Raw genomic sequence first — 26665 nt, 5'->3', positions numbered from 1 at the left:
TCAAAAGTATATGGCTAGTAGCTGTTCAGATTTGGGGTCCTGAGTCTACCAGGACTTGCACTGTGTTTTAACTTTATGTACTATAAGTAATTCCATCAGCTTAAATGGAACTACTCATAGCTCATAAAATTAAGCACATGCGTTAGCCTTTGCAGGATGGGAGTTGTGACTAATTCCAATTCAGTAAAAAATCGAAAGGTACATGAAATCATTCTAAGGTAAATGAAATCATTCTACTGAGTACCAATTTACTCTATTTATAGAAAACCAGCACTTTCTGACAAGGGTAAGAATGGTAGAAGTTGATATTTAGGAAGTGCCAGTAATCTATAAATGTGTGGTGGTTATTTGTTGGAATGACTTTTAGAACTTTAATTACCGGAAATGTCATTGTGTGAAAGTGGAAGCTGTCCAGTCCGATGCATCCAAGGCATGTAGTATAGTGAAAGGATGCTCAAATGTTTGATAGAAATGAATAACTTTTTAGTTCTTGCGTTTTAAACAAGCCTCTTGTCAATATAATTCTACAGCTGCATTGTTGGCAAAAAAGCAGAAACATGTCTACATTTCACCCGCAGCTATAGTCCCTGACTCCTAACTTTCCAGCTTTATGGCAGTGGCGGTCGAATTGATATGGATATCCTTGAAACAGGCAAGGTAGCTTTAATTTGAACAGTGAACCTTGCAGTAAAGAGAGTATGTTTGGTCAGGGTAAGGCCTTATCACTAGGGAAACATGTTTTATTGAACACATGAGGGTCAGAAGGGTAGGGCAGACAAATGCCACAGGAAGTAAAGAAATTGGTAAATGTATTTATAGTTCTTAAAATATTGTATTATTTTCCCTTCTCTACTATATAATACTGGCTTTCTGCCATGCTGGGAAATCTAGTCATCTCTCTCTGATGGTTTCTTAGGCCCTGATCCTGCAATGAGCTCTGTGTGGGCACAGGGGTCCACCCACTAGGAACTCATTGCACAATAGGGGATTTGGTAGACAGTATCTTCAGTGATGTCTCCTGATGATGGCTATGCCATGGCACGAGGAGCTTGTTCTCGTTAAACCCCCTTTGCATCAGCTATTGCAGGCACACTGCCAAAGTCCTGAGTTATGGTATGCTCACTGCATGCTAATTTTTTACTGTATATTCTCTTTCCTGAAAGTCTCCCCACTTCTCCATTAATTTTTGTCTTAAGATGATATACAATTAAATTATAATTTATTATTTTCTTTTACATTGTCAAATTTAATCTTTCAAGTACCTATCTTGAGAAAGCCCAAGACTTTCCCAAGGCCTGGAAAATATCACTTCACATAACAGAGAATGAATCCTTGGCCCTGAACACTGGTATTTCACAGCTTACTGGGGATGAGTGTGTTGGGAGAAGAGACTTATTTTTGTTAATATTATTGATCTCTTCTTTTATTGGTCCTATTGCAAATAGTCATTGCAAATTACAAATTAAAATAGTGTTCCATTTTCCCTTTTTGTGTCTTAAACTAAAATCTGTGGGGAAACTGCACTGGATATCGTGTAGCTCTAATTTTTTTCTCCTTGGTCCTAGCCCCCAGTTTAGATCCCACTTAAGCAAAGGGCTTAACTTTAAGCACATGTTCATGTCTCATTCAATTAAATAAGAATTAAGCACATAATTAAGTACCTTGCTGAGCAGGGATGGACTTAAGTATGTGCTCTAAGTCAGTTGTTCTCAAAGCCAGTCTGATGCTTGTTCAGGGAAAGCCCCTGGTAGGCCGGGCCAGTTTGTTTACCTGCCATGTCTGCAGGTTCGGCCGATCGCGGCTCCCATTGGCTGCGGTTTGCCGCTCCAGGCCAGTGGAGGCCGCAGGAAGCGGAGCAGGCTGAAGCACATACTGGCCGCCCTTCCCGCAGACCCCATTGGCCTGGAGCAGCAAACCGCGGCCAATGGGAGCCGCGATCGGCCGAACCTGTGGACACGGCAGGTAAACAAACCGGACCGGCCTGCCAGGGGCTTTCCCTGAACAAGCGGCGGACCAGCTTTGAGAATCACTGCTCTAAGTTAAGCACATGCTTAAGTGCTTTGCTGAATCAGGGCTCTAAAATGAAGAAATTTCTGTGCTAGAAAGATGCAAAAAAACTAAGGGCCTGATTTTGACCTTATAGTGAAATAAATGAGTACAGTAACTCCACTGACATGAGTGGAGTTACATGGATGTAAAAATGGTGTAAAAGGAAGCATAGGCTTGTGGTAAAGGAGGTGATATGGTCTCAATTCCTGGCTCTGTTTTAGACTTACTGAATGACTTTTGGCAAGTCACCTATGTTCCAATACTGAACTTGTCTCTACACAAGTGAACGCCAGCACCCACAAAAAGTCTCAATGAAGTTAAAAATTGTTTTGCTAAATCCAGAATTGTAGGATTGGGGAAGGTGCCTATGCCTCTGTTCTCTTTCTATAAAATGGACACAATAACATTTCCATTCTTTCACCCTTTTTCTGTCTTCTCTTTGTAGACTGTAAGCACCTTGAGACAGATTAGTGAGCCCAAAGAGGGTTGGTAGAACAATTTTGTTTAATTGCAAAGCCTTTTTGCTAGCATTGAGTCCATGGTTGTCTACAAGTTTGGACTTGGCAAAATAATGTTTGTGATATGACTACAAATTACTTACAACTAAAGACTTATTAATATTTTTGCATTGAAACAAAATAATGGCAGCATCAAATAGTTCTGTTTCTTGTTGCGAACATGTTTCAGTTCCGAGTAATTTTTATAAGACTACAAAAAGTTGTAAAAATGTAGAACTTGTAGAAGTGTGGTATGCTTACAATTTATAAATTGACTGCTGCTACTTCAGCATATGAAAATTAGACTTTCCTGAATATCCATATGCTCTTCAGCAAATTTATCTGAGGAGAAGAGAAAGATCCCTTTATACTGACTGCTTTTAGGGTCTTTGTTAAAATATGCATACCTCTGGATTGAATTTTTAATGTTTGTCTATGTAATTGTGATCAGTTTTCAATATATGTAACAAAAACAAGATGGGTGCTGTAATATCTTTTATTGGACCAACTTCTCTTGGTGAAAGAGACAAGCCTTTGAGCTTACACAGAGCTCTTCTTCAGTATTTAGGTTTAACTAACTACCACGTGCACAAACAAGAAGCTGGTGTCCAAGCTTAGTGTAGTATGTGTTGTTGTTTGTGATTTTTCACTTTTAGGCACTTGTGATTTTCTGTTGTGTTGTGCCAATTTGTTTAGGTGCTGCCATTCTGAGTAACAAAAGTGGTTGCCCTAAACTGCACGAGTGTAAAAATATGTTAATAAGCACCCATGGTGAGTGTAATTTGATCTCTATGGGGTTTCATTAATGGTTAGCTGTCCCTACTGAACTTGTGCTCCTTAAACAAACACTGCTCCTGTGGGATGAGCCCCCCTCCGCCCGCATCCCAGACAGAGCTTAGCAAGGCTGTGAGACTGTGGCTTTCCTCTTAAGCAAGTAGGAGAAGACAGCAGGAGGGCTTTCACTGTCTCTTCAAACAGGAAAGGAAGGCATCATGTGTCTAGAATTGCTATTTTCAAATAAAGACTGGAGGGATGGGTGTGCCAGGGTCTCCTATATGTCCTGAAGTTCACAGGGTAGCTGACCTCACTCAGCTGTTGTTTTGTTTGTTTAACTGACTGGTGTCCAAACAGGTGCCCAATGCAGTAGAAGACTGATTTGGATAGCTGGCATAACTTTGCTTTCACACTACAAGAAAAGGGGGAAGAAAAAAAGCAAAAACATGCTTTGCACAGGAAGGGACTGTGTGGAGATATTCTGCACAGTGATTGAAGGGGCAATATAGTGATGAAGCTCATACATATAATATGAGAGTGTGTGTTCAGGTAAGTGGAAGGTCTGTGGAACTTAAAGCTGTACTCTGCTGTGAAAACAAAGAGAGGCTTTGTGCTGATCCTCAGATAACAATCATGTTTCTTGAATTTACTATATATGATGGCAAAACTTTAGAACTCTGCCGCAAGAGAGACTTCCCACAAGAAGAAGTCTCCACATTTTTGAACAGCAATAGCATTGCATTACCAGCTTGCTCAGTGTAAGAGGTTTAGATTAGGGGTGGGTCTGCACCGAAACTCCAGTCTGAACAACCCTCAAACTTGGGGAAACTTTGGGTCTGGATCTAATTGTTACAGTTCTGAGCTATCTTGTATTTAAACTTATTTTTAAAATAGAGTAATACATCAATTTTACACACATGAAATAAGTAATTGTGGTTCTTGCTTTCTGTTTCCAAACTCTTACTTTCTACATGTAGATGGATGAAATTCAATGCAGAATATGTTGGTTTTAAATCATGTCTAGGCTAGAACCAGTATATTTCAGTCTTTTTTAATTATAGCCACTTGGTATTCCAGGTTTGTGACCTTGGGTAGTGGTATAGGATAGAGATCAGCTAGCCTGCAAATGACGCCCTCTTTGCTTATGACTTCCTGACTTTAGGCAATATAGCTCTTTCTTTTTTTCTTTGATGACATCTGCAAATATTTGCCCTACAAACAAATGAGATTGCTTAGCTCTGAATAAAGTAATAAAATTATAACTATGTAGCCTCCACAACTGACAACAGAAGCAGCTGTTAAGAAGAAAACTTTAAAATGTAATTGGAATTTGACAAGTTAAAGCCATTTTTACTATCAAGATAAATATTCCTTGTCTGTTAGTATGCTTTAGACTACTGATATAACTATATTTAATTCAATGGAGTTACTCCTGACTGTTGTTAGTGAGAAAATGATCAAGTCATAAGAGAATAAAAAAAAAAATCTTACTTTTCACAATTTATGCTGTTTGTTTACAGTAAACTTCTTTTCACTCAGGTTGCACAATGAAACTACACTTGTCAGTTTCACTATTGTTAATAGTTTTACTCTCTAGTTGTCATGTTATTGAAGCTACAGTTCTCACAGTGAATGTCTAAACAACTTTTCACTGAATTTTTAAAAGGAAATGTATTGGGACAATTGTGTTCCTATTATTATGTCTTTTTAAAATCACTTTTAGAAAGCAAAACCTAATTTTGGAACGCAAAATTATGGTAGTATCATGTTATCTTGACAGATTATTCATACATGACTATTATTTAATACAGGCATCAGCAACCTTTGGCAAATCCCTCGGCCCACACCGCTTCCTGCAGCCCCCATTGGCCTGGAGCGGCGAACCGCGGCCAGTGGGAGCCGCGATTGGCCGAACCTGTGGATGCGACAGGTAAACAAACCGGCCCGGCCCGCCAGGGTGCTTACCCTGGTGGGCCGCATGCCAAAAGTTGCCAATCCTGGATTTAATATTATGATTAAAAGCATTGCATTGATGTAAAATAGAGAATGAAATAAAAGCAAATATGTGTAATTGAAATGGATCAAACAAGAATTTTGCCAGTCCTAAAACATGACTGATTTTTGTTTTGTAAATTCCAAGTGATTTTTGCTTAATTTAGGAGGAAGATACACTACATTCAGGAAATATAGTCACACTCTGGCTACTGTGATGTATTATTTTATGAGTTTCAGATTTAGTTTAAGTGAATTTGTATAGAAAGGGTAAGGCGTGAAATCAAACTATCTAAAGCAAGTCTGAGATTAAGAATCTGAAATAAGAGAATGTCTTTGGACTAAATAGTTATTTCTTCTATTTGTTTATTAAACAAAAATCCATCCTGAATCCTGATCCTATTTTTTGCTATTTAGCTTGGAAGTGCATCTTATTAAGCACAGCTATCTTGAAAGCTGTTCTGTTAGGCCATCTTACTTTGATTAAAAAGAATAAAGATTCTTATGGAAAAATACTTTTTGAATATAAGAGTCTTTACTAACATTTGTTTTATGGCAATTTTATCAGGTGCAATGTACCTGCCAAATATTTATAATGCTTTCCCTGGGTGGAAAGTTTATCTGAAATCTTTAACCTTCACAGAGCAGAGTGTAGGTCCTAAAGACTGTCTGGAGTACAAAGGTTATGTACTGCTTGTAAAATATCTCCAGAATAAAAGCCCATTTGAGCCATCACAGCAAGAGAACATTACTACTGGGTTTGGGCTTTCCCCCGCACCTCACCCTGAATGAGATTGCATGTGCTGAAGTACCTTGCTGGATGAAAAAGAACAAGAATAACTATGAGATGGCTGATGATATTGATCTATAATAGAGTATCCCTTTACAACATTTTCTTTATTGGGCTTAACACCATGAATACGTATATGGGCCTCATCCAGTGCCCATGAGTCAGTGGAAAGACTTCCATCGATACAAATTGGATTCAGATGGGGCGTAAGGCCCAGATTTTTGAAGGCATTTAGGTGTTGCTCTGTTCACAATTACAAGACCTAATAGTGTGATTTCCAAAAATGCCTAAGCACGTTTTCCACTATCGGGGATTTAGATAGCTAAGTTCCACTTTCAAAAGTGCCTTGGATGCCATCTTTGAACATCCCATTAGGCAGCTATCTGCATCCTGGATGACTAAACATGGTTTTTAAAAATCTAGGCTTAAGTGTATATCTATTTGGAAAGCCTTCTTTCAAAGGAGCTTTTCGACCCAGAGAGAGTAATCCGTTTCCTTAGTATGTATAAACAGTTTTATGAGTGCATTTGCCGTTTGCCACAAGCATTCAAACTTCTGTAACATATCATCTTCTGCACCCATTTTTTAATGCTACAGAATATATAAAATTTTACCAGACATAAGTTTAAAGAAAACCTGAGTGGAGGAACAGCATATCTTTTCAGTTTGTAGCATAGTACATACTATTCATCTCCCTTTTCTATTTTGTTGGGGTGGGGGAGGAGGGAAGTTAACTGAAATTGTTTTAGAACTTTCTATTAAATTAATCTATTTGACAACAGCAATATCTGTACAGCAGCTAACCATTTTTAACAGTCAGTAATTAATCAGATGGTGTTTGTAAAATAATATGGCCCTGATCCAAAGCCCACTGAAGTCATTGACTTCAACGGGCTTTGGAAAAAGGCCTTGAGTTCCCAACTATTAAATCTGTTTCTTAGTAGTAAATGATAATTGATGATTCCTCTGTGAACATACGTCTCAATCCTTGAAGGTCCTGAGCAGGGACGGCTCCAAGCACCAGCGCAGCAAGCGCGTGCCTGGGGCGGCAAGCCACGGGGGGGCAGCCTGCCAGTCCCTGTGAGGGCGGCAGTCTGGCTGCCTTTGGTGGCATGCCTGCGGGAGGTCCGCCGGTCCCGCGGATTTGGCGGCAATTCAGCGGCGGGGACGCCGAAGGCGCGGCACTGGCGGACCTCCCGCAGGCATGCCGCCGAATCAGTGTGACCAGCGGACCACCGGCATGCGTGCCGCCGAAAACCGCCTGACTGCCATGCTTGGGGCAGCAAAACACGTAGAGCCGCCCCTGGTCCTGAGTACCCTCACCAAAATTATTCCTAGGATTGGATTCATTGGTTTTAAATTAAAGATTTATTTTGTGGAACATACAATTCCCAGATATGTCCACTGAGCAGTATAAATTGGAATCTGAGGGACAATTTGTTGTGTGTAAATCTAGTTTTGTTGCAGTTGAGGAGCTTAATTTGCAGCATGTCTTAACCAAACATGGAAAATAGGAGGTTTTTGATAATACTTAGCTCTCATTATTTTAACACCATTTTGAAACACAAGCATTAATGAATGATTAGCTCTTACAGAGACTCTTAAACACCAGTTTCTTACATACCTCTAATCTATAGTTATTCATTCAATTCTGTGAATATAAGTCCTGCAAAAAGCAAGCAGAATGGCACATCAGCACTACTAATTCTTAAAGGACCTTGTGTCCCCCAGTGCTTGCCAATATCTGTTTGTTGAGTGATGCAACAGTTTGCTAATTAAACAGCTCACAGTGGTGGATGGAGCAGAACTTGTGGACATTTAACCAATTGAACAATTTATTGCTGTAATTGAAGGGGTTAGTTGGTGTTTATTAACTAGCCTTCCCATGTTTACTGATGAATCATGGGAATAACCCTTGGCCCCTGACTTTTGTTTTTAAATGTTCCATAGGTATTATTGACATTTCAGTTGTCAGAATTCAAAGTTGTTACTCCAAGGTCAGAACTTTACTTAATCCCATTTTGCAAATTCAGCGAATGTATTGGCTTGTTCTTGCTGGGGTGGAGGTATTGTATTATAGATGGGTGACTATCCTTCGTAGGACACAAAGGAGATTTTAGTTAGAAAAACAGTGAAAATCCCTTTTGCTGATCTGGAAATTGGTGGGGTTTCTTTTAGAAAAAGCTGAAACTGCTTATTGTTGGAAAATTAGTTTTAGTCCACATAATCTTCATCTAGCAGTTTATTTTTCTTATTCAAGCATTGTCGCTTCTGCAATCTCCATCATCATTAAAGCAGACTTGTAGGTAGGAGAATGACATTATTGCTGTGCCATACAGCAGGGATTCCAATGAAATGTCTGAGGGACATGCAGTTTTGACCACAGCTCTGTTCAGTGGAACAATGAGTCCTGATGATGACAACCGGCTGCTTCTCCCCCTTCCCAATGAAAGCTGTTTAGCTAGAACTAATTGACCATTCCTAACATACAATTAGCAAGGATATTAATCTAGCCCTGACAAGTGTGAAAATTAGTTTCTTCTAGCCCACTCAATAGACACTGTATCTGCTTCAGGCTCCCCCATGGCTGATCAATTGTGATTATAAACTTGCTTGGGGTTTAATGTGTCAGAACTGAAGAATAGCCCATTTTTATCAATCACATTTGACTCACACACCATAACACAAGAGAAATTGATGAGAAGGAAGTAGGCTTAATACATCCAGAATACTTGCTGTCAGTTCCACAGTCAGTAAAGGAAATGTTTGCTTCCTTCTTTGTTTTTTTTTTAATTAGAAGGATGGGTCAAAACTATTGTGAATTACATTCAATTACAAATTGAATTTTAACTGATTTTTCTATTCATTCTATAGTTAGCACTATGACCCACTCTCTTCCCCAGCTTTCATTGCTTGTTTATTTTTGCGTTTAATTTTTCTTCGTCCCACCTCATGCTGGGCACACTGCTGAGTATAATGGGGCCCAGATCCCTAATTGGGCCTTCTAGGCTCAACCACAATATGACTATTAAATAGTGACAATTAATAGGCTTCTGATATTTGGATTCAAGAAGTGATTTAGAAACTTGGGCCAGATCCTCATCTGCTGTAACTCAGTATAGCTCCTTTGCAGCGTATGTAGCTCAATGGATCTGGGCCCTTGAGTTCAGCAAAACATTCATTATGAATTGCTAAAAGAGTTCCATCTGAATCAGCAGACAGCTGTGCTAAGTGATCTTTATCCTTAGAACTAGACAAGGAAATTTGTATTTCCTGTTTTAATTAGAAAGGACTTTCAGAATACAAGAATAAAAGACAAAGCCTACCCCAAAGACATGCATCCGTTTTACATAAAATGAATGCAGTATAAGTGTGAGAAATTGCTTGAAGATGGTCTTGATATTGAGAATATTCAGAGTATGTACTTCATAGTCAGCTGAGGCACTCTTTGCCAGTAAGGTTGGGAACCTCTATAATTTTTATTCTTCTCTGAGAAGCATGTTAATGATACTTCCAGAAGGATGAAAAAAAGTCTAGACTATGGTGATATTTCTTACAAGTGTGGGAAGGTGGGTGAATAAAGGAAAGAGAACTGCTCCCTTTTTTAGGGGTAGAGTAGCTCCACAGCATGGCCAGCCTGGCTGCAGTGAGTGTACTCTACGGCTGTTTGTTGTTGTCCATCTTAGAAGACAGGGGCCAGAAGTGAATGTTTGCCTAGGGCCAAGTGATGGGTTAATCCAGCCCTGGTAGTGGGAACCAGATGGGTCAATTTGATGTCAAAACTGATTAAAAATTATTCAGTTTTGCAAGTTGGTGACTTAAATTATCTGAATTACCTCACTGAATAAAGGGCCTGATAAAGCTGAAAATTGAACTGTGTGATTGTCAGTGGTAGGAATATACTACATTATGTTGCTTTCCCCTCCCCACTCTTTTATATACAAAAATTGAAGCACAATAAAGACATATGTTGCCTCTTGCTTAACCCCAAGGAGCTTATGTAGTTTTTAATCATAATTTGATAGTGTTTCCATTCCTATTCAAAACTTCTGTATTAGCAAGTTATTTCAGAACCTACATTTCAAAACTGCATTAATGTTTTTTCTCTTACTACTTTAAAAAGTAGTAATGGTGTGGGCAAAAACCCCTTTCCTGCTCTTACTCATTAACAGTATGCTCTGGATTCTGCCATCTAAGCAGAAAATCATTGATCAAAATAAAATGTTATCTAAATAGTAACATAGTAGTGATGGAAAGCTGCAACTGCAAAGAAGCAAGAGAATGAATAATAGCTACCACTGTCCTGAGTTTGAAAAGTCAGAGGAAATGGCAGTAAGGAAAAGCAAATGAAGACAGATGAAACCCCAAAAGGGTGAAGGAGATCTCCTCCACAGTGGACAAGGATGGACGACTAACTCCTGGGGCACCTCAGCTGTTGCTTTTCATAGTGGTGTTTTGAAAGGGCAATGTTTCAGAGGAGTGCTTCCTGACTGTGACCGCTGCACAGCACTTACAAATGCTGTGTCGGTCAGTCAGAGGTCACTGCAAGTTGACTCAACACCTCAGATGGAGAGAAAACTCTAGGGAATAAACCATTTAATATCACTATGTCTCAAAGGCACTCTAATAGTTCAGATCCAGTTATTTGACTGCTTTTCAAAACAAAGGTTTTTTTTAACAGTAGGGGCCTGTGGTCTAGTGATTTTTTTGGTTCACCTTCTGCCCAAAAAGGCTGATCCAAAATTGATTTGGTTTCTCCCAACTTCATGTTTTGTTTTTCTCTTTTAAATCTAGAGTAGATTTCTTTTCTTTAGTTTGTCCCTTTGAAACTCTGGGGCCAGTTCTGGCCTCTCTTGCAGTCCCTAGGGGTAGAACCCTGGGAAGGACTTTTTTAATCCCACTCCCACTAAGGTCCCACATTGTTTCTTGCATTTTTATCCTGGTCCCACCTGCAAAAACCTTAGAACCTGCAAATCCCACAAGAGAGACAGATTTCCCCATGCTACTTTAAAAAAAATATTAATATATATGTATAAATGGAATTCAGACACAGTTTTTAGCACTAAGAGAATAAAACCAATCTTGCTTAAACAATGTAAAAAAAACTTCAACTCCTGTTGTGATAGACATCAAAAATCTTCCTATACCTCGCTTAAATTTAAGTATTAAAACCTTTATTTATAAAAAGAGAAACTTGCTTTACATTGCTGAAATTCTATTTATGACAAACTATCATGTGTATATCACACAGAATGCCAAAACAAATTGTGCCACAATTTTGCTTTAAAAGGTTCAGGTTTTTTTTATTGATTATAAAAAGTAAGTTTTGTTTTTGTTTTTGTTTTTTAAAAAAAACCCTGGAATTTTAAAAACTGCTTAAGCATCATTTTTAGAACTTTTGAAATATACCATTCAAGTTATTTATATGTCAGGATTATTATTGCTTTTTGAAAAACATTTAACAGAAAAACTGCTCACAGCACTAGGTTCTTGATAGAAATAAATTTAAAAAAGAGGCTCAAACTAAGTAATCGATAATAAGGTCAATTTAAACAGCAGGTGTAGCTAAACTTGCATTCCTCCTCTCCCCACCCCCGCAAATTACTGCAGTCTGGTTTTTTTGCCCATCCAATCCCGCCTAGCACCCTTAATAAAGTACATTTTACCAGCTCCTGCTATTATGGCAGTGGGTCCTGCAGGACCCACAGGATCCAAGTCCGGCTGTAGAGCTCTGAATGGGGGCAGAGTTGCACAGGGGTAGGGGAGGAGCAGGAGCAGCATACCTTGCACCCTTGCAACCCCAGCCTAGGCAGCATGCCAGGCCAGCGTGTATCAATGGCAGCATATAGTGCCTAATGCTAGAGATACTCTGAGCAGCTGTGCAAGGCCATAGACAGCCTTGAAGAAGTTGCCATAACTTCTATAGCTGCCCAGAATCCAGAGTGTGTAAAGGAGATGAATCACACACTACATTGTGCTGTCAGCAGAAAATATAGATAGTCAAAATGTAGAGTGTAAAACTGTGACATCAAGATTAGAAATTACTTGTGGTGTGTCTGATGTCTGTGTATATAATGAAAGTCACATCTATGTATTCTGTGGCAAACCAGACCCAGCTCTCTTGTTGCAAGATAAAAAATAAAATAAAATTCAAATAAAAATAAATAAATACGAAAATTAATCTAGAAACAGTACTCCGTTACTTTTTATGTTGATTTCTGTTTACTTTACACTGCTCCCACATTTTTGCTTTTCAATATGTTGAAGACCCCTATCCAAATGGGGCCGAAGGTAGATATCGCTGCATTGGTTTGCTCTTGAGTCACATTCCACAACCAGGAAGGCTAAAAGCCTAACTTGTTACAATATAAACTTGGATTCTAAAAAAAAGAATTGGAAAAGTTTAGATTCTGAAGCACAAAGTTTGAAATCTACAGCAAATTCTGCTGTTCACAGACTACTCTGTCCCTGTGAGCAACACTTTTTGGCATGTGTATGTATTGTATATGTGAACAGATCAATAGACACTTTCAAAAATATTTTCTTCTGTTTCCAATAAAAGTATTCCATTAACTAAACTTTTTCAGATAAAAGCTTACAAAATCTTAGACTTCACATATCCTTGGCAAATTATTTATGGGAGGAAGTAAGAGGGCCTGACAAGGTTATGGTGTTGATTCTGTACATTTCCTTTATTTTTGTGGTTAAAAGGAAATTATAACATGTTAAGTCAAAGCGTAGCCTGTGGAGTTGAACTAAAAAGAACCCTTAAATGGACTAAAATTCCCCTTTTGGTAAAAGAGGAAAATACACAGTGGCGACATAGGATTTCTTTAATTTAAAAAGTTGGTTTAGGTATATTAATTTGAGTTCAAAGCATCTCTCAAAGGATATGATGCCCACATTTTTAATTTTACCTAATACTGAGCATCTGGTGTGGACTGGTTTGTGGTACTGAGACGAAAAGGAAATACATTACTCATAGATGAAAGGAGTGAGGGAGAATCACTGTCCTGACTAAAAATAGTCTTTTTTCCACCAGTTAATATCAGCTGGAGGTTTGATTAAACAGTAATTGTCTAAAAAGACACAATAATTAAGTGTGACTGTTTCCTCTCAGAGGCCAGGCCCAGTGGTGAAAGTTAAGTATTGTCCTTCAGATAAGGTCCTGAAAGCAGTTTTCCTGGATGTCCACTCAGCACTTCTGTAAAATGTCCTCTCTGGGTGCTGAGCTGCAGACAGACATAATCCAGGCCTATTCACAGGCCAGCAGGAGCTTTTTGGAGATGCAGCACTGGAGGATTTTATGACTCCATATCGGATACAAGCTGCCTCACCTCTTTGGCTAAAACTTTAACCCAGTGGCTCAGAGATTCCATGAGACAAATGGGTTTAAATTAAGAAATGGAGTGTGTAATAAGACTGTAATGTTTTATATATAATGGGGATATTGAAAAGCCTCTCTAGCAATCCCTTTTCAGGTGTGGATCTGCAGAATTTAAAACCCAGGGAAAGATAAATTAGTTAAACAAACTTTTTCCATTTTCTAGTTGACTCTTACATATTTTTTTTTAATGTATATTTTGCCTTCAATACAAATACCGTTCTTTTCCTTGTATGCCTCCCAGTATTCTAGCACACAGGTAACTGGCACAGATTTTTTTATATACAGTAATTATACTACTTAGGCTTTCTGTAGTGCTTTCTCTCTAAAGGACATCCTAGTGCTTTATAAACATTAATATGTCGCACTTGCAAAGCACTTTTCATATTAGAAGTATTTAAATATTACCCGATTAATCTTTGCAACCACCCTCTGAGGCAAGGAAGTATAAATACTCCTATTTTATAGATGGGTACACTGGATCATAGTGAGGTTAAGTAACTTCCTCAAACGTCACAGAAAAAATCAATGTTGGAACTCAGGTTAAAAATTAGGATTCCTAGGTCTGGTTTTAAACCACTAGACCACACTGCTCCCACAACACCTTTTTGAGTTAGGTAAGATTATTCCCATTTTATATGTGAGGAAACTGAGGCATGGGAAGGTTAGGTGACACAACAAAAACCACACCGGAATCTTGTGGCAGAGCTGAGCATAGATCCCAGATCTGCTGACTCCAGGGCCTATGATTTAAACATAAGACTCTGCTCCCTCCTGTTATATTTTAAAATATTTACAGCAGGGTGACTATTAAATGCAAAAGTAAAGACCCATTGTTACTTGTGTGAGTGATTTTTACACTTTCTCATTAAACCTGAAGAAAAACTGCACTAGAACGCTCATTTGTACCTCTACAGCCTAGTGCTAATTTTTTCAAAACAGTTGGGCTTGACTGTGAATACCAGTTTGGCACCTACCTCTGCTGGGAAACTGCTAGCCTTCTGCTATCCACAGATTGGAAGGATAAAATCTGAGATTGCCCACTGAGAATATAATCCATATCTGCAGGGGGTTCAGAGATTTCTTCACCTCAAGGAGGCTGCTGGGTGTTTAGAACCTTTGGAACCTGGGACTCTCAATTTAGGTTCAAAACAGTATGCTGTAAATACCTAAATTAACAAGTACCGACTGCTTTTAAAGGGGGTGGGGGAGAGGCTGTTAGCTAGCAGTGGAAAAGTGATTAGGTTGTCAGTTTCCTTAATGTTTGTCATCCAATTATCTATCATAAGGTCCTATTAGATTTTGAAACAATTGTTGAAATGAATCTTTTTAATTACTCATGAAAAGCAAATATTTTACTGGGCTTCTCACCCAATAATCTCTTCTAACCCAATAATTCATTTATATTTATCTTTTTTTTTCTTTTATTCTTTTTTTTTTTTAATAAAAACTGGGTCAATAAGCCCTTGGATAAGAGGTTAAAATAAAGGAAGATTGAGAGTCAATTGCTTCCATATTTTGAGCCTATGACTTCCAAAATCAAAGGCCTGCCCTAGTAATCCTAATGGATTGACTTCCAAAATTCCTTGGATTTGTACTGCTGGACTTGCCTCTCTCCAGGGCTTAGCTGGATCCCTGCAGATAGATTTTCAGGTTTATATGCTGTAATACCACTTAGTCCAGCTGTAAATTTGTGGCGGCTAAATTAATACAACATTATAGGAAAGACCCTGGTATACCTACGAAAGTCCTAGCTTGTATTTCAAATACTCAGGAAAAAAATTGCCTTTTCAATTAGTTGGTTGTGTGGCCTGATTGAAGAACAGCCCCATGGCTAACAAAGCTTTTTCTATAGTATCAGCTTGCTCCTCAGCCAACAGGACAAATAGTGATTCTGTGGTTGGTCATTAATGGGCTAGCCATCGGGTGGGGGTTTTGTTCTTAAATGGGGACTTTGTCTTATCCCTGCTGTTTAAGCCCCCTCCAAGCACTCCTCACCTGTCATATCTGTCATACATTTAATTCATCACGCTCTCTGGTCAAAAGCTACACTGATAGTATCAAAAGGAGAGGAGGGGGCTTCTTATAACTTTAGTGATCAAAGGAGATTACCAAGAAAATAAGATTTTAATGAAAAAGGCAGGTTTGTGAAAGAGAATTTAATGTGTTGTGATTCACTAACATATAAAGGTTCGTTTTATCCCCTGATATACCATTCTGCAATGCCAAACTACAACAAAATAGGAGTGTCTGGATTTTGTTTGTGATTTTTAACTGAAAACTGGGTTGGACAAGATACAGAAAAGGTTTATTTCTACTACTAAAAACTCAATTTTTTCTGTAAAAGTGCAAGCAAACAGTTTAAAAATAACAAGTGTGTTACAATGATGACAAATGCACCAAGCAATCATTTGCCATCAGACCCACACACATCAGCATGTTAGTACTCTCTTTGGATTAGCTTTCTGGAATATTAGTCACAGTATCTATGTAAACTTGGCAACATCGTTTTCAGAAACGAACCAAATGGGCAATTTTCAGTTCCAGATTTGGGCACTACAATATTGCTGTGATGAGTACAGAAGCAAGGCCAAAGATGAAGAAATGGACCTTCTGTGTTCACCCCTATTTTGTCAGGAAATTTAATTCTATATGGAGTCGGGGGAGTGGGGCGGGGATCGCTTACATGTTAACAGTGAAAAATATCAACAGCATTCTTGCTTTTTTTGTGTGCTTTTTAGTCAGCTTCAAGTATGTAATATTCACTGTACAGTACACTGATTCAGGCTTCATTTCAACTGAAATTTTATTCTTTCCAGAGTGTGCCTACCTAAGTCTAGATTAGTACTCAAGAACAGTTAACTTCATTTTCTAATAATTTAAAAGCAGCCATTGATGAGTTATCTATAACAGATGCTGCTGCTACCTGAGGGCAGTGCTAGAGTACTGAGTGGTCAGTCATTCAAAAATTCATTTAACTGCAAAGATACTAAACTGAAAATGTAAAGCAGAGATTCAGTAACTATTTAATCTCACTACAGTATATTGCCAAACTTGCATGTCAACAGCAGAGTTACTTAATTTATTTGAAAGCTTTGCATAGTGATAAACAAATTCTCTAAATACTAAGTGTAAATAAAAGAAAGAAAAGTTATTTGTATTATCACAAAGGTTACCATCTTTTATGGAAAGATGGGAAAACTTATCAAATAGCCTCTATATAGAATTAAAAATATACAGTCCAGATTCTCAGACCCTGAAATCAACCGAGCTATACCAATTTACACCAGTCAGGATCTGGCCCATGTAGGTTTTTTTTTTTAGTTACGTGTGTGAGGAACATGGAGGAGGAGATAACGAAATCCTGGTCAGGCTTGTCATTGGAGGAGTGGAAACTTTGATTCTCACTTTCCATCCAAAGACACACCTTGCAGTACTTTAACCTGAATGTGGATTACATTATTTATTTAAGAATTTAAACATTGTGGATCAAGGGCTAAACTTTTAAAAGCTATGGTGCCTAATAAATACTTCTAAAAATCTGGCCACATATTCTCAGCTCGTGTTAACTGGAGTAGCTTCAATAAAATCAACAGAACAATGCTGATTTACCCCACCCGAGGATCTGGACTTAAATATCTTGCTAGATTTGGTACTGACTTCGTATGACTTTCCTGAAGCTGAAACCTAACTTGAGTTAACTGCTATGTTGTTTTTCAGTAGCCCTTGATAAGGCCCTTTTATACTATAAATGAAACCAGGTCTCATTGTAACGGCTATAAAAGGTCTGGAAAACTGTACTGTAGCCTGAGTATCTGAGCTCTTGCCTGCACTAAGAAATTTTATCCATAGGGGTGACAACAGGCACAGCTGAACCAGAATTGAAAGTAGTTTTATATATACGTGTTTGCAGGATCAAACCATGTTCAGCACCATTTCAGAAACAATGGTTGAGCCTTACTTGGAATAAGGTACACTGGGTCTTCCTGTAATGTCACACTCACTCAGATGCCACAAGCTTATGGATGAACTAAGTGGAATTATAGTTGGGAGCAAGGCATGTTTTGGTCATATCTATCCTTGCAGGTAAACTGTTTCCAGAAATGGTTTAGCTAAACCCATTGCTACTAATAATGTAGGATTGGAGGGCTCAGGGGTTTTTACCACCATGTCAACCAGATTTGCTTAGAGTTAGAGTAAGGTCTTGTCTCCATGAGAACTGTGGATTAAACTAAATCAGTTTAGGTGAAGTTCAGAAACTGACTTGATCTAAATAAGAGTGTTCACACAAAGGGGTTGCACCAATTTTAGTCATATAGCTTCTAAACCAATTTAGTTAATAAAAAAGTGTGCAGACAAAGGCTCATCTTAACTAACACAAAGATAAAACCACCAGAAGCTGCCAGAGATCTGTCTCCACTAGGTTCCTCACCAGCACCAACACTGATTTAAATGAATTGGTATTAGCACCAATGAGAATTGTTTGGTAAAATTATCTGATTTTAAACACAACCAATGTGTGTGCCAGACACACATACAATATATTGAATTAAATGCAGTTGAAAGAATTTCCAGTTTTAATTCACAAGGAAACTCTTATTTTCTTTTTCTAAATATGTTATGGCACCAGCAGTTAAATTATAACATAGACACCCCCCTTCTCAAATTTAGGAGTGTGGTTGAGTTACATGGTACTTAATCTTAAACTCTGATTGTTAGTCTTTGTTAGATTTTGTTCTGATTGTTACTCTTAATAGATATTGGCAGGACTGAACTATTTACGCTAGGAAGTGCTTTCTAAAATAATGAAAGTCCACATGTCAACATATAGAAATCAAACGACAAAATGATCTACTTTGCTTATATCTACAAAGCTAGTTTTATTCAGTAAGTTCCTAAAATGTTCTGTGGTTGGAGATTTATTTTTAAATCACTTTCTCTCCAAGTTAAGTCTGCCTATAGAAAACTTACCCTGTGTGTTTTATAAACCAAAAAGAAAAATATACCTGTTCAAAAGATGAATTTCAAACTACTGGTATGTCACCCCCTACCTGGGTGAGGGGGGAAATGATCATCTGAAATTAGGCAAAAGTTTTCTTCTTCAGCAGAACAAAGTCATTATGCCAACACTTAGTAATGCAACCCATCAACTGTTCTTATAGGTCATACTTTATTCTCTGTAGCAAAGCTTTGATGCGGGGAGGGGGGGGGAAGAGAGAGAGACAAGCTCTTCAGAGCCCAATGACACGTGCCAAACACGTGGAAGGTAAATCCCCTAATTCAGTCTATTCTTCCAGCATTCCCTGGCAGGCAGCCAAGCTAAATATTTCTGCTGGATAAAAAATGCACTCTTGTATGCAGCAGTCTCTTAACAGGGTGGCTGTCTACGGTAGCAGAAGGGGCTTCTCCACAGGGAAAGCACTGCGAGAGCTGACATGTGTGTTCTCTTATCTATCTATTTATTTATTTTATTTAAAAGGGTCTTTATGGGCTGTGATTGGATTAACTTAGTGAACCCTGGAGGAAGAGAAAAAAACAAATTGGGAAACTGGTTTAGCGCCCCCACCTTTTTTGTCATCTTCTTTTGGGATTTCCTGGCTGGCTGCCACCTTGAGTCTGTTGAATGTTCTTTAGATAAATCAATTAAAAAGGCTTTAATATTTGGATGATTGGAACACAACATATGGACTACTGATGCTGGTGTCATGTGGTGCTTGCAGTTAATTGAAATGATTAATAGAGGTGTTAGTTTCTTTAAGACTAATTGAAGAAAAGAATATAATTGGAAGCATGGACTTTAATACTATTGTTGCTGAAGCATTTTTAATAAATGTGCCCCTTGAAGCTATCATGCTTTTGTAAAAAGTTACTAGATGCAGTGATTTGCAGAATATTCTGTGCTGTAAATTGGGTTGGGGGAGGGAGGGAGTACAGAGTTTTTATGTAAGTTCATCTGAAAAATTATTTTTGGAGGGGGGGGGAGAGGATTGTATTTCAGCAGCCAGCATATACTCTGAGTTCGATATTTCAGTTGCCTTTAGATCCTTTTACAGTGATTGGCCTTAATAATGAGGTTGGTAAACCAGTTCACTTTACTGCATACACCACTGGGAAACCTAGCTCCGGAACCTAATCTGGATTCTCTTACAGCCTGTAGGCTGAAGCCTCAGCTAATGTCCTTTGAAGCCAATGGCGCTGTGCCCTTTTACTCCAGCTGAGGATCGGACCCACTAGTGTCTAAGCACACCTCAAAGATAGCAAGTACAGACATTTAAGAGAAAATGCTAACAAGGCCGCACATGTTGTCAGGGCATCCATGGTTTGATTGATAACCACTGCTGCTGCCATCTTTTCCAGAAGCAGCCAGTTGTCTATACTTATGACTGGAAAAGTAATGAATTTTTCTGCCAGAAACAGACATAACATGGGAGAAATTCAGACGATTAGCGTGAAAGCATGTTCTCACTTAGGACTGATCTACACGCAGATTTTGTATCGATTTAACTATCTTGATTAGGGGTATGATTTTTACAAAACAGGTTAAATCAGTTCAACCCCTAGTGTGTATACAGATATATCAGTAGAAAAGTGCTTTATATTGGTATAGCTCATTCACCTTCTCTTGTGGAAGAAGAACCTCTACCCTGGAATAATTGCATCCACACTAGGGAAGTTGTACTGCTTTAAGGATACCAATATTATTTTGTATTTAGACAAGCTCTACATGCCAGTTAGTTGTTTTGTCAGTTTTAAATACTTTCCTCTGTGTCTACTGTATTGATAATGACTGGTGAAACTCAACCTTCAGCTGAACCACCAAAATAGTTTGTTGGTTTTAGACAAGCTTTTGAAGTTTGTTTTATTTCTTTCTTTCACTTTGTATCCTGATCGAGACAGAAAGAGATCCACAAAGTTTCCTTTCTCCAGCTCTCCACCTGCCTTGCCTCTTCCTCTTTCTGTCAACACATATCAAGCAGATCTCATTGGCTTTTAAGCCTTCCATCATAAGATCTAGTAACATGGCAGATTGGCATAAAACTAGCTCCCTTTATATCTTGCATTGGAAGGGCTTCCCAATCACAAGTGTCCTAGAGTTCATTGTTTCTGTTATGTATGTACCTATCTGTATATCTGTGGTCATTCAGTACCATTCTTCACATCAGCATTCTAGGTGCTAAATCTGTAAATTAGGCCTGTGTGATGATAGTCCACAGTAGATTCTGCATTCCACCCTTTCCAAATTCCAGAAAGCTCTCTGCTTGTTCTCTTCCCCTCCCCCACCCTCAAGTCATTATTTTGATTATTATGGGAAAGATTTAGCAAATGATGAATATTGCAGCATGCTGTAAAAGCAATTAACCTTGGGTGAGTGTAGTTCTCCCCTATGGCCTCATCTAGATTAGATTTGGAAGGTGTTAACACTCTATGACCTGGTTTAACACATGTAAAAGGCATACTGCCTTGTCTACACTAGGTTATTAACATGTGTGAGCCAACACCTTCCAAATCCTAATCTAGACAAGGCTTGATAGCCCATTTCACAAGTTAACCTACTTAACTGAGAGTGCTGAATTTTCAGATCTCATATGCTTTGCCCTTGGTTTTGCTACCTGCCTAGTCCAAAACGACAGCAGCTTCTTGGCTAACCAAGGATGGAGAGCCATCCTCTGATATTGCTGGTTTGTGATCTGTTGATGGCCTTGAATTGGGATCAGAAAGGAACTGGCTGCTAATGGATGGTACAGAGCAGTGGTGCTCTGTGACTAACCCTGCTGAGGAGGTGGATGAGCATGGACCTAACTAGAGAAGGTCAGAGTGTGTGACATTCACATGAGGAGTGTAAAGGCAAGAAACAGCAAACACTGTCTGATCTGCTGGACCCCATAATAGGAAGGATAGGGCAGTTACTACAGTGATGGGCAGTATAGAAAATATTTAGTTCTGGATTATTTAAAGAGTAAATTATGACTTGAATAAAGGGGTGTGGACCTGTTTGAAGTTGTATAGGTAAGAAAGGAAGACAAGGTTGGAGGTGGGGTCTTCATACAAAGAAAACCAAATAATTCAGATTTGGGAAAACACCTGAAGTTTGATCTTTATTCTCCTGGGGACTTATTGCCTTGTTTTCTCCTTTGCCCTCCCTGTCTCCAATTTCTAAAGTAGGAGAAGCATATTAATCTAAAAAATCACATTTTGGGTCAGAACTGTCCTCTTGGGAGGCACTTGCAGATCATCTTATTGTTTTTGTTTGCATTTGTGGTTCTGCTTATATTTATGCATCTATTTCAAGAGTCAAAAAGGTTATGTTAACCCAAAATAAATAAGAACAGAGAAGTTATGGGGCAAATTTAGGATTAAAAAAAATACAGGATGGTTTTAATATTTCATACACTTCCCACACAGATTCTTAGTGATGTTTTGAAGGGAGCTTTCTGCATGTAAAGACTTGAGCTTGCCCAGAAGATGTGTCCTGTTTTGTGTACAGATTTGACTGGAATGGATTGTGGATAGGAAGTGGCCATCTTGTGGAGATGGGCTAAGAGGGAAGGAAGAAATGAGGACTGGATACTAGCATTCCTTACTCCCAGTTGTTTGATTTGTGGGAAAATAATGCTGAGAATTTTGTAGGAGGAATATTCAGGATAAACTATCTCAGACTAAACTCTTGAAACTCTTTTTAATTGATCATTTTAATGGCAAAATTGGGTATTTTAGGACACTGGTTTACCAAAACAGATGTGCGCTACTGGATTTTCATTCATTTCAAGAAATGTATTATCTTACTTTACTAACACTTTGACTGCACCTCCTTCCTCTGTGATCAGTTCAGGGACACTGATTTTTCTAAATATTACTGGTTTTAGGTGTATTTTGGGAATCCTCTGGCATGGATACAGAAGAAACTTTTTAAAATTAATATTTAAACATTTTTGGTTAAACAAGAAAGCAGAAATTAGTGCACGACTACACTTTATGACTATTAACTGAAGGTTGAATTATTAAGGCCTCAAATCTGCAATTTGATTCATGCAAGTTGGTTCTTGTGCCCATGCTGAGCAATGGGGCTGTGCACGAGTCCACAATAGTCATTATAGGATTGTAAATCTAAATTGCAAACTCCTTGGGGCGGAGAGCTTCATCTACTAGATCTGTGTATGGAACCATGCGGTACTTTAGAATTAATTTCATCTAATTCTAGTGTATTTAAGTGGAATTATAGAAAGAAGAATAGTAGCCTGAGGAAACTAGATTTGTATATATCCAAGTTCTTATATGTGATCTGTATATTCTGCTCATATTATCATTCACATAAAAAAGAGAATTGTGTGTTTGATGGTGGGGAAATAATCTGAAACATGCTATGTTGTAGACAGGATTGGTAGCACCACCTATTAAGATTTCCCAGCACTTCCCATTGTGTAAGACCCTGCTTTCAGCTGTTTATAACTTCAATTTTTAACCATTTGGTCTGAAAGTTTCCATGCTGGGAGTCTGCCTCAAGCTGATGGGCTTGTAGGGGGAATATTTCAGCCAAACTGTTTCAGTCATTTTTCAGAGCAAGGCTAAAGAAAAGCACATTGTTTCCATGCTTTGGAGTAGGTACTTGACAGGGAGGTTGCCATTGTGTCAGGGATGTGCCTTTTGACATCCCCCTGAAAATCCACCCAAATTTGACCAAGTTATAAGCCTTTGAAAAATTGCAGTTCACTCGTGCCCAGTAGCAACTTCTTAGATTTTAGCAGCTAAATTCCTCAAAGATTCTATCTGGACCAGGTGATGCCATTCTATCTGATGGCTCCAGCCCAGTGCTGACAAGGACTTTCCCTGCAATTGCACCTCTGTGCTGATATGGACCATGTTGGGTCTGGTCCGGGCACCTGAACAGAGAGCAAGAAGACTATTCAGTCCTGTCAGTGACTCTCACTAGGCCCAGGCAGAGTAGAGGAGGAGGAAGCTGCCTGATTCAAATGAAGAGGGGAAAAGAGCCAGATGTGGAGGGGAGAATACATTGGGACAATGAGCCAGGGGGTTGGAGAGCTGGAAATTGGGACTGGAGACTGGCAGGCTCGGGGAGAGGAACCTGGGAGTTGGGAAGAGACTGAGTTTGGGTGGGCATGGAGACTGGGACTGAGCACTGGGGACAGAAACTGGGATCAGGAGCCAGGAGGAGAACTGGCTGGGCAAGGAGACTGAAACTAGGAGCTGGGGGACAGGGGGCACTGAAAGCCAGTAGTGGGGTGAGGAGGGGGGCAGAGAAAGACTGAGATTGCATGAGGTGCCAGGGGACACATGGACTGGCTGGGTAAGGAGACTGAGAGCCAATGGAGCAGAGGAAAGGAGGTGAGGGAGAGGGAAGACAAATCTGAGAAAGAGACAGGGAGGGAACTGGGACTGTCCAAACAAAGAGACTTAAGGCAATGAGCTGAAAGGGAGGTATCACTGGGATTGGATGAAGAGCCCTGGGGAGGAAGATTGGGATTGGGAGTCCGGAGGGATGTGGAATGTGAGTGGGGAGGACAGGTGGAGGTCAGCATGTGGTAGAGAAATTTATTAGATGAGGAGCCGGGGCAGGGGACTTGGGAGTGGCCGGGCAAGAAGTCAGGGGACAAGGAGCTTGTAGGTGAGGAAGGGGAAACTGGGAATGGTGTCTGATTTGCAGAAGTGCTGAGCACTCACAGCTGCTCATGGAGTGAGTGGGAGCTGTGCTTTGAACATATGAAGTGTTACATATTGCTAAGTACTCTAAAAAATCAGGTTTTAGGGATCTCAGATTGAGCACCCAAAGTTAGTGGATACTTTTTACCTTTATCTCTATGTCCTTGCTCAATTAATAATGAATAATATTCCCTCATTTCACAGGGATGTTGCGAAAATAAATTCATTGATGTTTTTGATGCACTCAACCACTGAAGTGACAAGTGTCATAAAAAAGCTCAGAAGGAAATTTAGAATTCTATCTTCATAGCATGGTTTGAATAGTGTGCGGTTAAATGAGGCCATACATTGAGTAGCAAGGAGAAAACAAAATTTTGAAGAGCTGCTGATTAATTGAGCACTATCATATACATATATGCAAAGAATTAAGGTTACACATGCAGCTGTCTATCTGGCATTTCCTACCTTTTGAGTGCTTAGCAACCTTAATAATCTTTTAATGTAGTTTTTTGTGTAATCTTATTATATAACATGGCTTTTTATATTAGGCTATTGTTTTACAAATCGGATGGCTCATTACATGTCTTTATATAACATTGACTCAAGGCAAGAAGGCGTATGAAGGAGAAAAATTAACTGCTGGAAGTTGAAATGCTCTTTCCCTGTGTTTATGCAATCTGCTCTATTTTGAAACCTTTTGAAATCACATTTGTTGATGTCTTTCTGCTCAGAAAAATACCTTTGTGCAAATAATGTTGACTTCCAATGGAAATTAAATCTGTGAACTAGAGAAATATACCTACCATATTAGAAGCTGTTCAGTTGCAGCTATGAGTGTAGTAATAAATCCTTTATAGAAGGACTTTAGCTTTCTGTTCTTTAATTTTTTTATCTCAGTTGTTGCTGTAGTTTAAATAATTGGTGAGATTGCATCTTAAAAGATAGCTACTTCATTCAGTTTATATATAATTGGAATCTAGAATATTCACTCAGTTTATGTAAAATTTGAGTTGAGAAAATGTCACATAACAGACCACTTATTCAATTCTGGTCTTTCGTTCTGCTCATGAATTCTCCTTTTGCAGATTACAGTTTTCACACATTTATTCAAAAATTTAGCTAAAGAACTTTAACAATAATTCATTTGGTCTGCTGGTATTTGTGAACAGTTTTTTGCATGTACTGTATTCAAAATCTGAACTGTCTTAGTTAGTTTTGGTTGGACACAATGATACGTTGTTTCTGTTCCCTGATTGCATTAGCGTCACTTCTAGAATTTTGTTTTAATTCAAATACATGTTTACCAATTCAAGATTTGTTCTGGGCAAATATTCTCTATGAGCCTGATCCAGAACCCAAGGAAATCAAAGGAGGGGTTTTCATCAATTTCACCGGGCATTAGATCAGTCCCTATCTGATGTTTTTGTGATATTCCTGACAGTCAACTCATTCAACTAAAGTATTGATGGAAAGTGAATGGAAAGCAGGTGCAAACCCAGCACAACAATTTTTGAGGCATTAGCCATCAGTGCTGTGCCATAGGTCAACAGGTAGGAAAAAGGACAGCTACTCAAACTGCAACCCGTATTTTACATCTCGTGTTATATTCTTTGGGTCACCGGATAGTTCAATACAGAAAAAATGATATGTAGCGTATGTGTATTAGTGTGCATAATAGTCAAGCCAACTGTACACTAATATATCCGTGAAAACAATAGTATGAGACAGTTGAGCCATCAAAGGCAGTTTTAAGCTCTAAGTTCAGAGTAGATATTTTAAAGTATGAAATAAGACCTATTGTTCATATAAAACAATGGGGGCAATTAGGTGCCAAAAGGGTATTGTGCAATGTTTTAATTTACCTTCATTTTAAACCATCTTGCATATCTTAAAACATTATGACAATCAAAATTATCAGGACACCGGGATGAGAGGAGTTTGTTTTGTTAATTGCTCTTGCTAAGCCTAATTTACTGCATGGGGTGGAGTAGATGTGAAGGGGAGGGGAAATCTGCTAGCGAGAGGAAATTCTAAAGTCCTAGGAGCTGTTTCAGGGAGGGCTAGATGAGAATGCCTGTGTGAGAGTGAGAGCGTGGGTGTGGTGTGTTTGTGGGTGTGCATGTGAGTGAGTGACAGACATTCCATAGGGACTAAAATCCTGGGATGCATGAACTGGAGACTGGGAACCTGTTCCAGGTAGATACATGGGGGTACTGCTAAACAAGGAAATGTGCTGCATTTGTCTTTGTGTGTTAACTAATATTGTGTAGCATTATGACTACCTATTTTAATGTTAGTTTCTTAGTTTCATGATTAGTTTCGTGTTAGAAAGGCCTGTTAAATGATGTGCTGTGATATTAACTCTTGATATTACTGAGTTGTTGGGGTTAGTTTGATTTATATATAGCTATTGATCTATACTGGCATTACATATTTCCTTTAACCATTTTTCCTTAACACCATTACTGTAGCAAAGAGACACTTCATTAAATAATTGTAATTGTTTAGAATGAGTTATAATGA

At 38.8% G+C, this 26665-nt stretch overlaps 1 protein-coding gene across 2 annotated transcripts in view; it reads left to right on the top strand.

Annotated features, from left to right (window-relative positions):
• PRDM1 (PR/SET domain 1) overlaps positions 1-26665 on the top strand; it is a 113270-nt gene that overhangs the window by 49870 nt on the left and 36735 nt on the right. Inside the window, exon 1 of one of the 2 annotated variants that reach the window (XM_054023115.1) lies at positions 5203-5250. The exons of the other annotated variant lie outside the window; for it this stretch is intronic. Within the exon in view, the coding sequence (XP_053879090.1) occupies positions 5242-5250 (9 nt within the window). The 5' untranslated portion in view covers positions 5203-5241. Of the gene's footprint in view, positions 1-5202; positions 5251-26665 lie in introns of those variants that run through there. 2 annotated transcript variants of the gene reach the window in all.

This window comes from Malaclemys terrapin, chromosome 3, assembly GCF_027887155.1.
Source record: "Malaclemys terrapin pileata isolate rMalTer1 chromosome 3, rMalTer1.hap1, whole genome shotgun sequence".
Lineage (NCBI taxonomy): Eukaryota > Metazoa > Chordata > Testudines > Emydidae > Malaclemys > Malaclemys terrapin.
The sequence above is the reverse complement of the archived record's forward strand: the minus strand, read 5'-3'. Positions and strand labels throughout refer to the sequence as shown.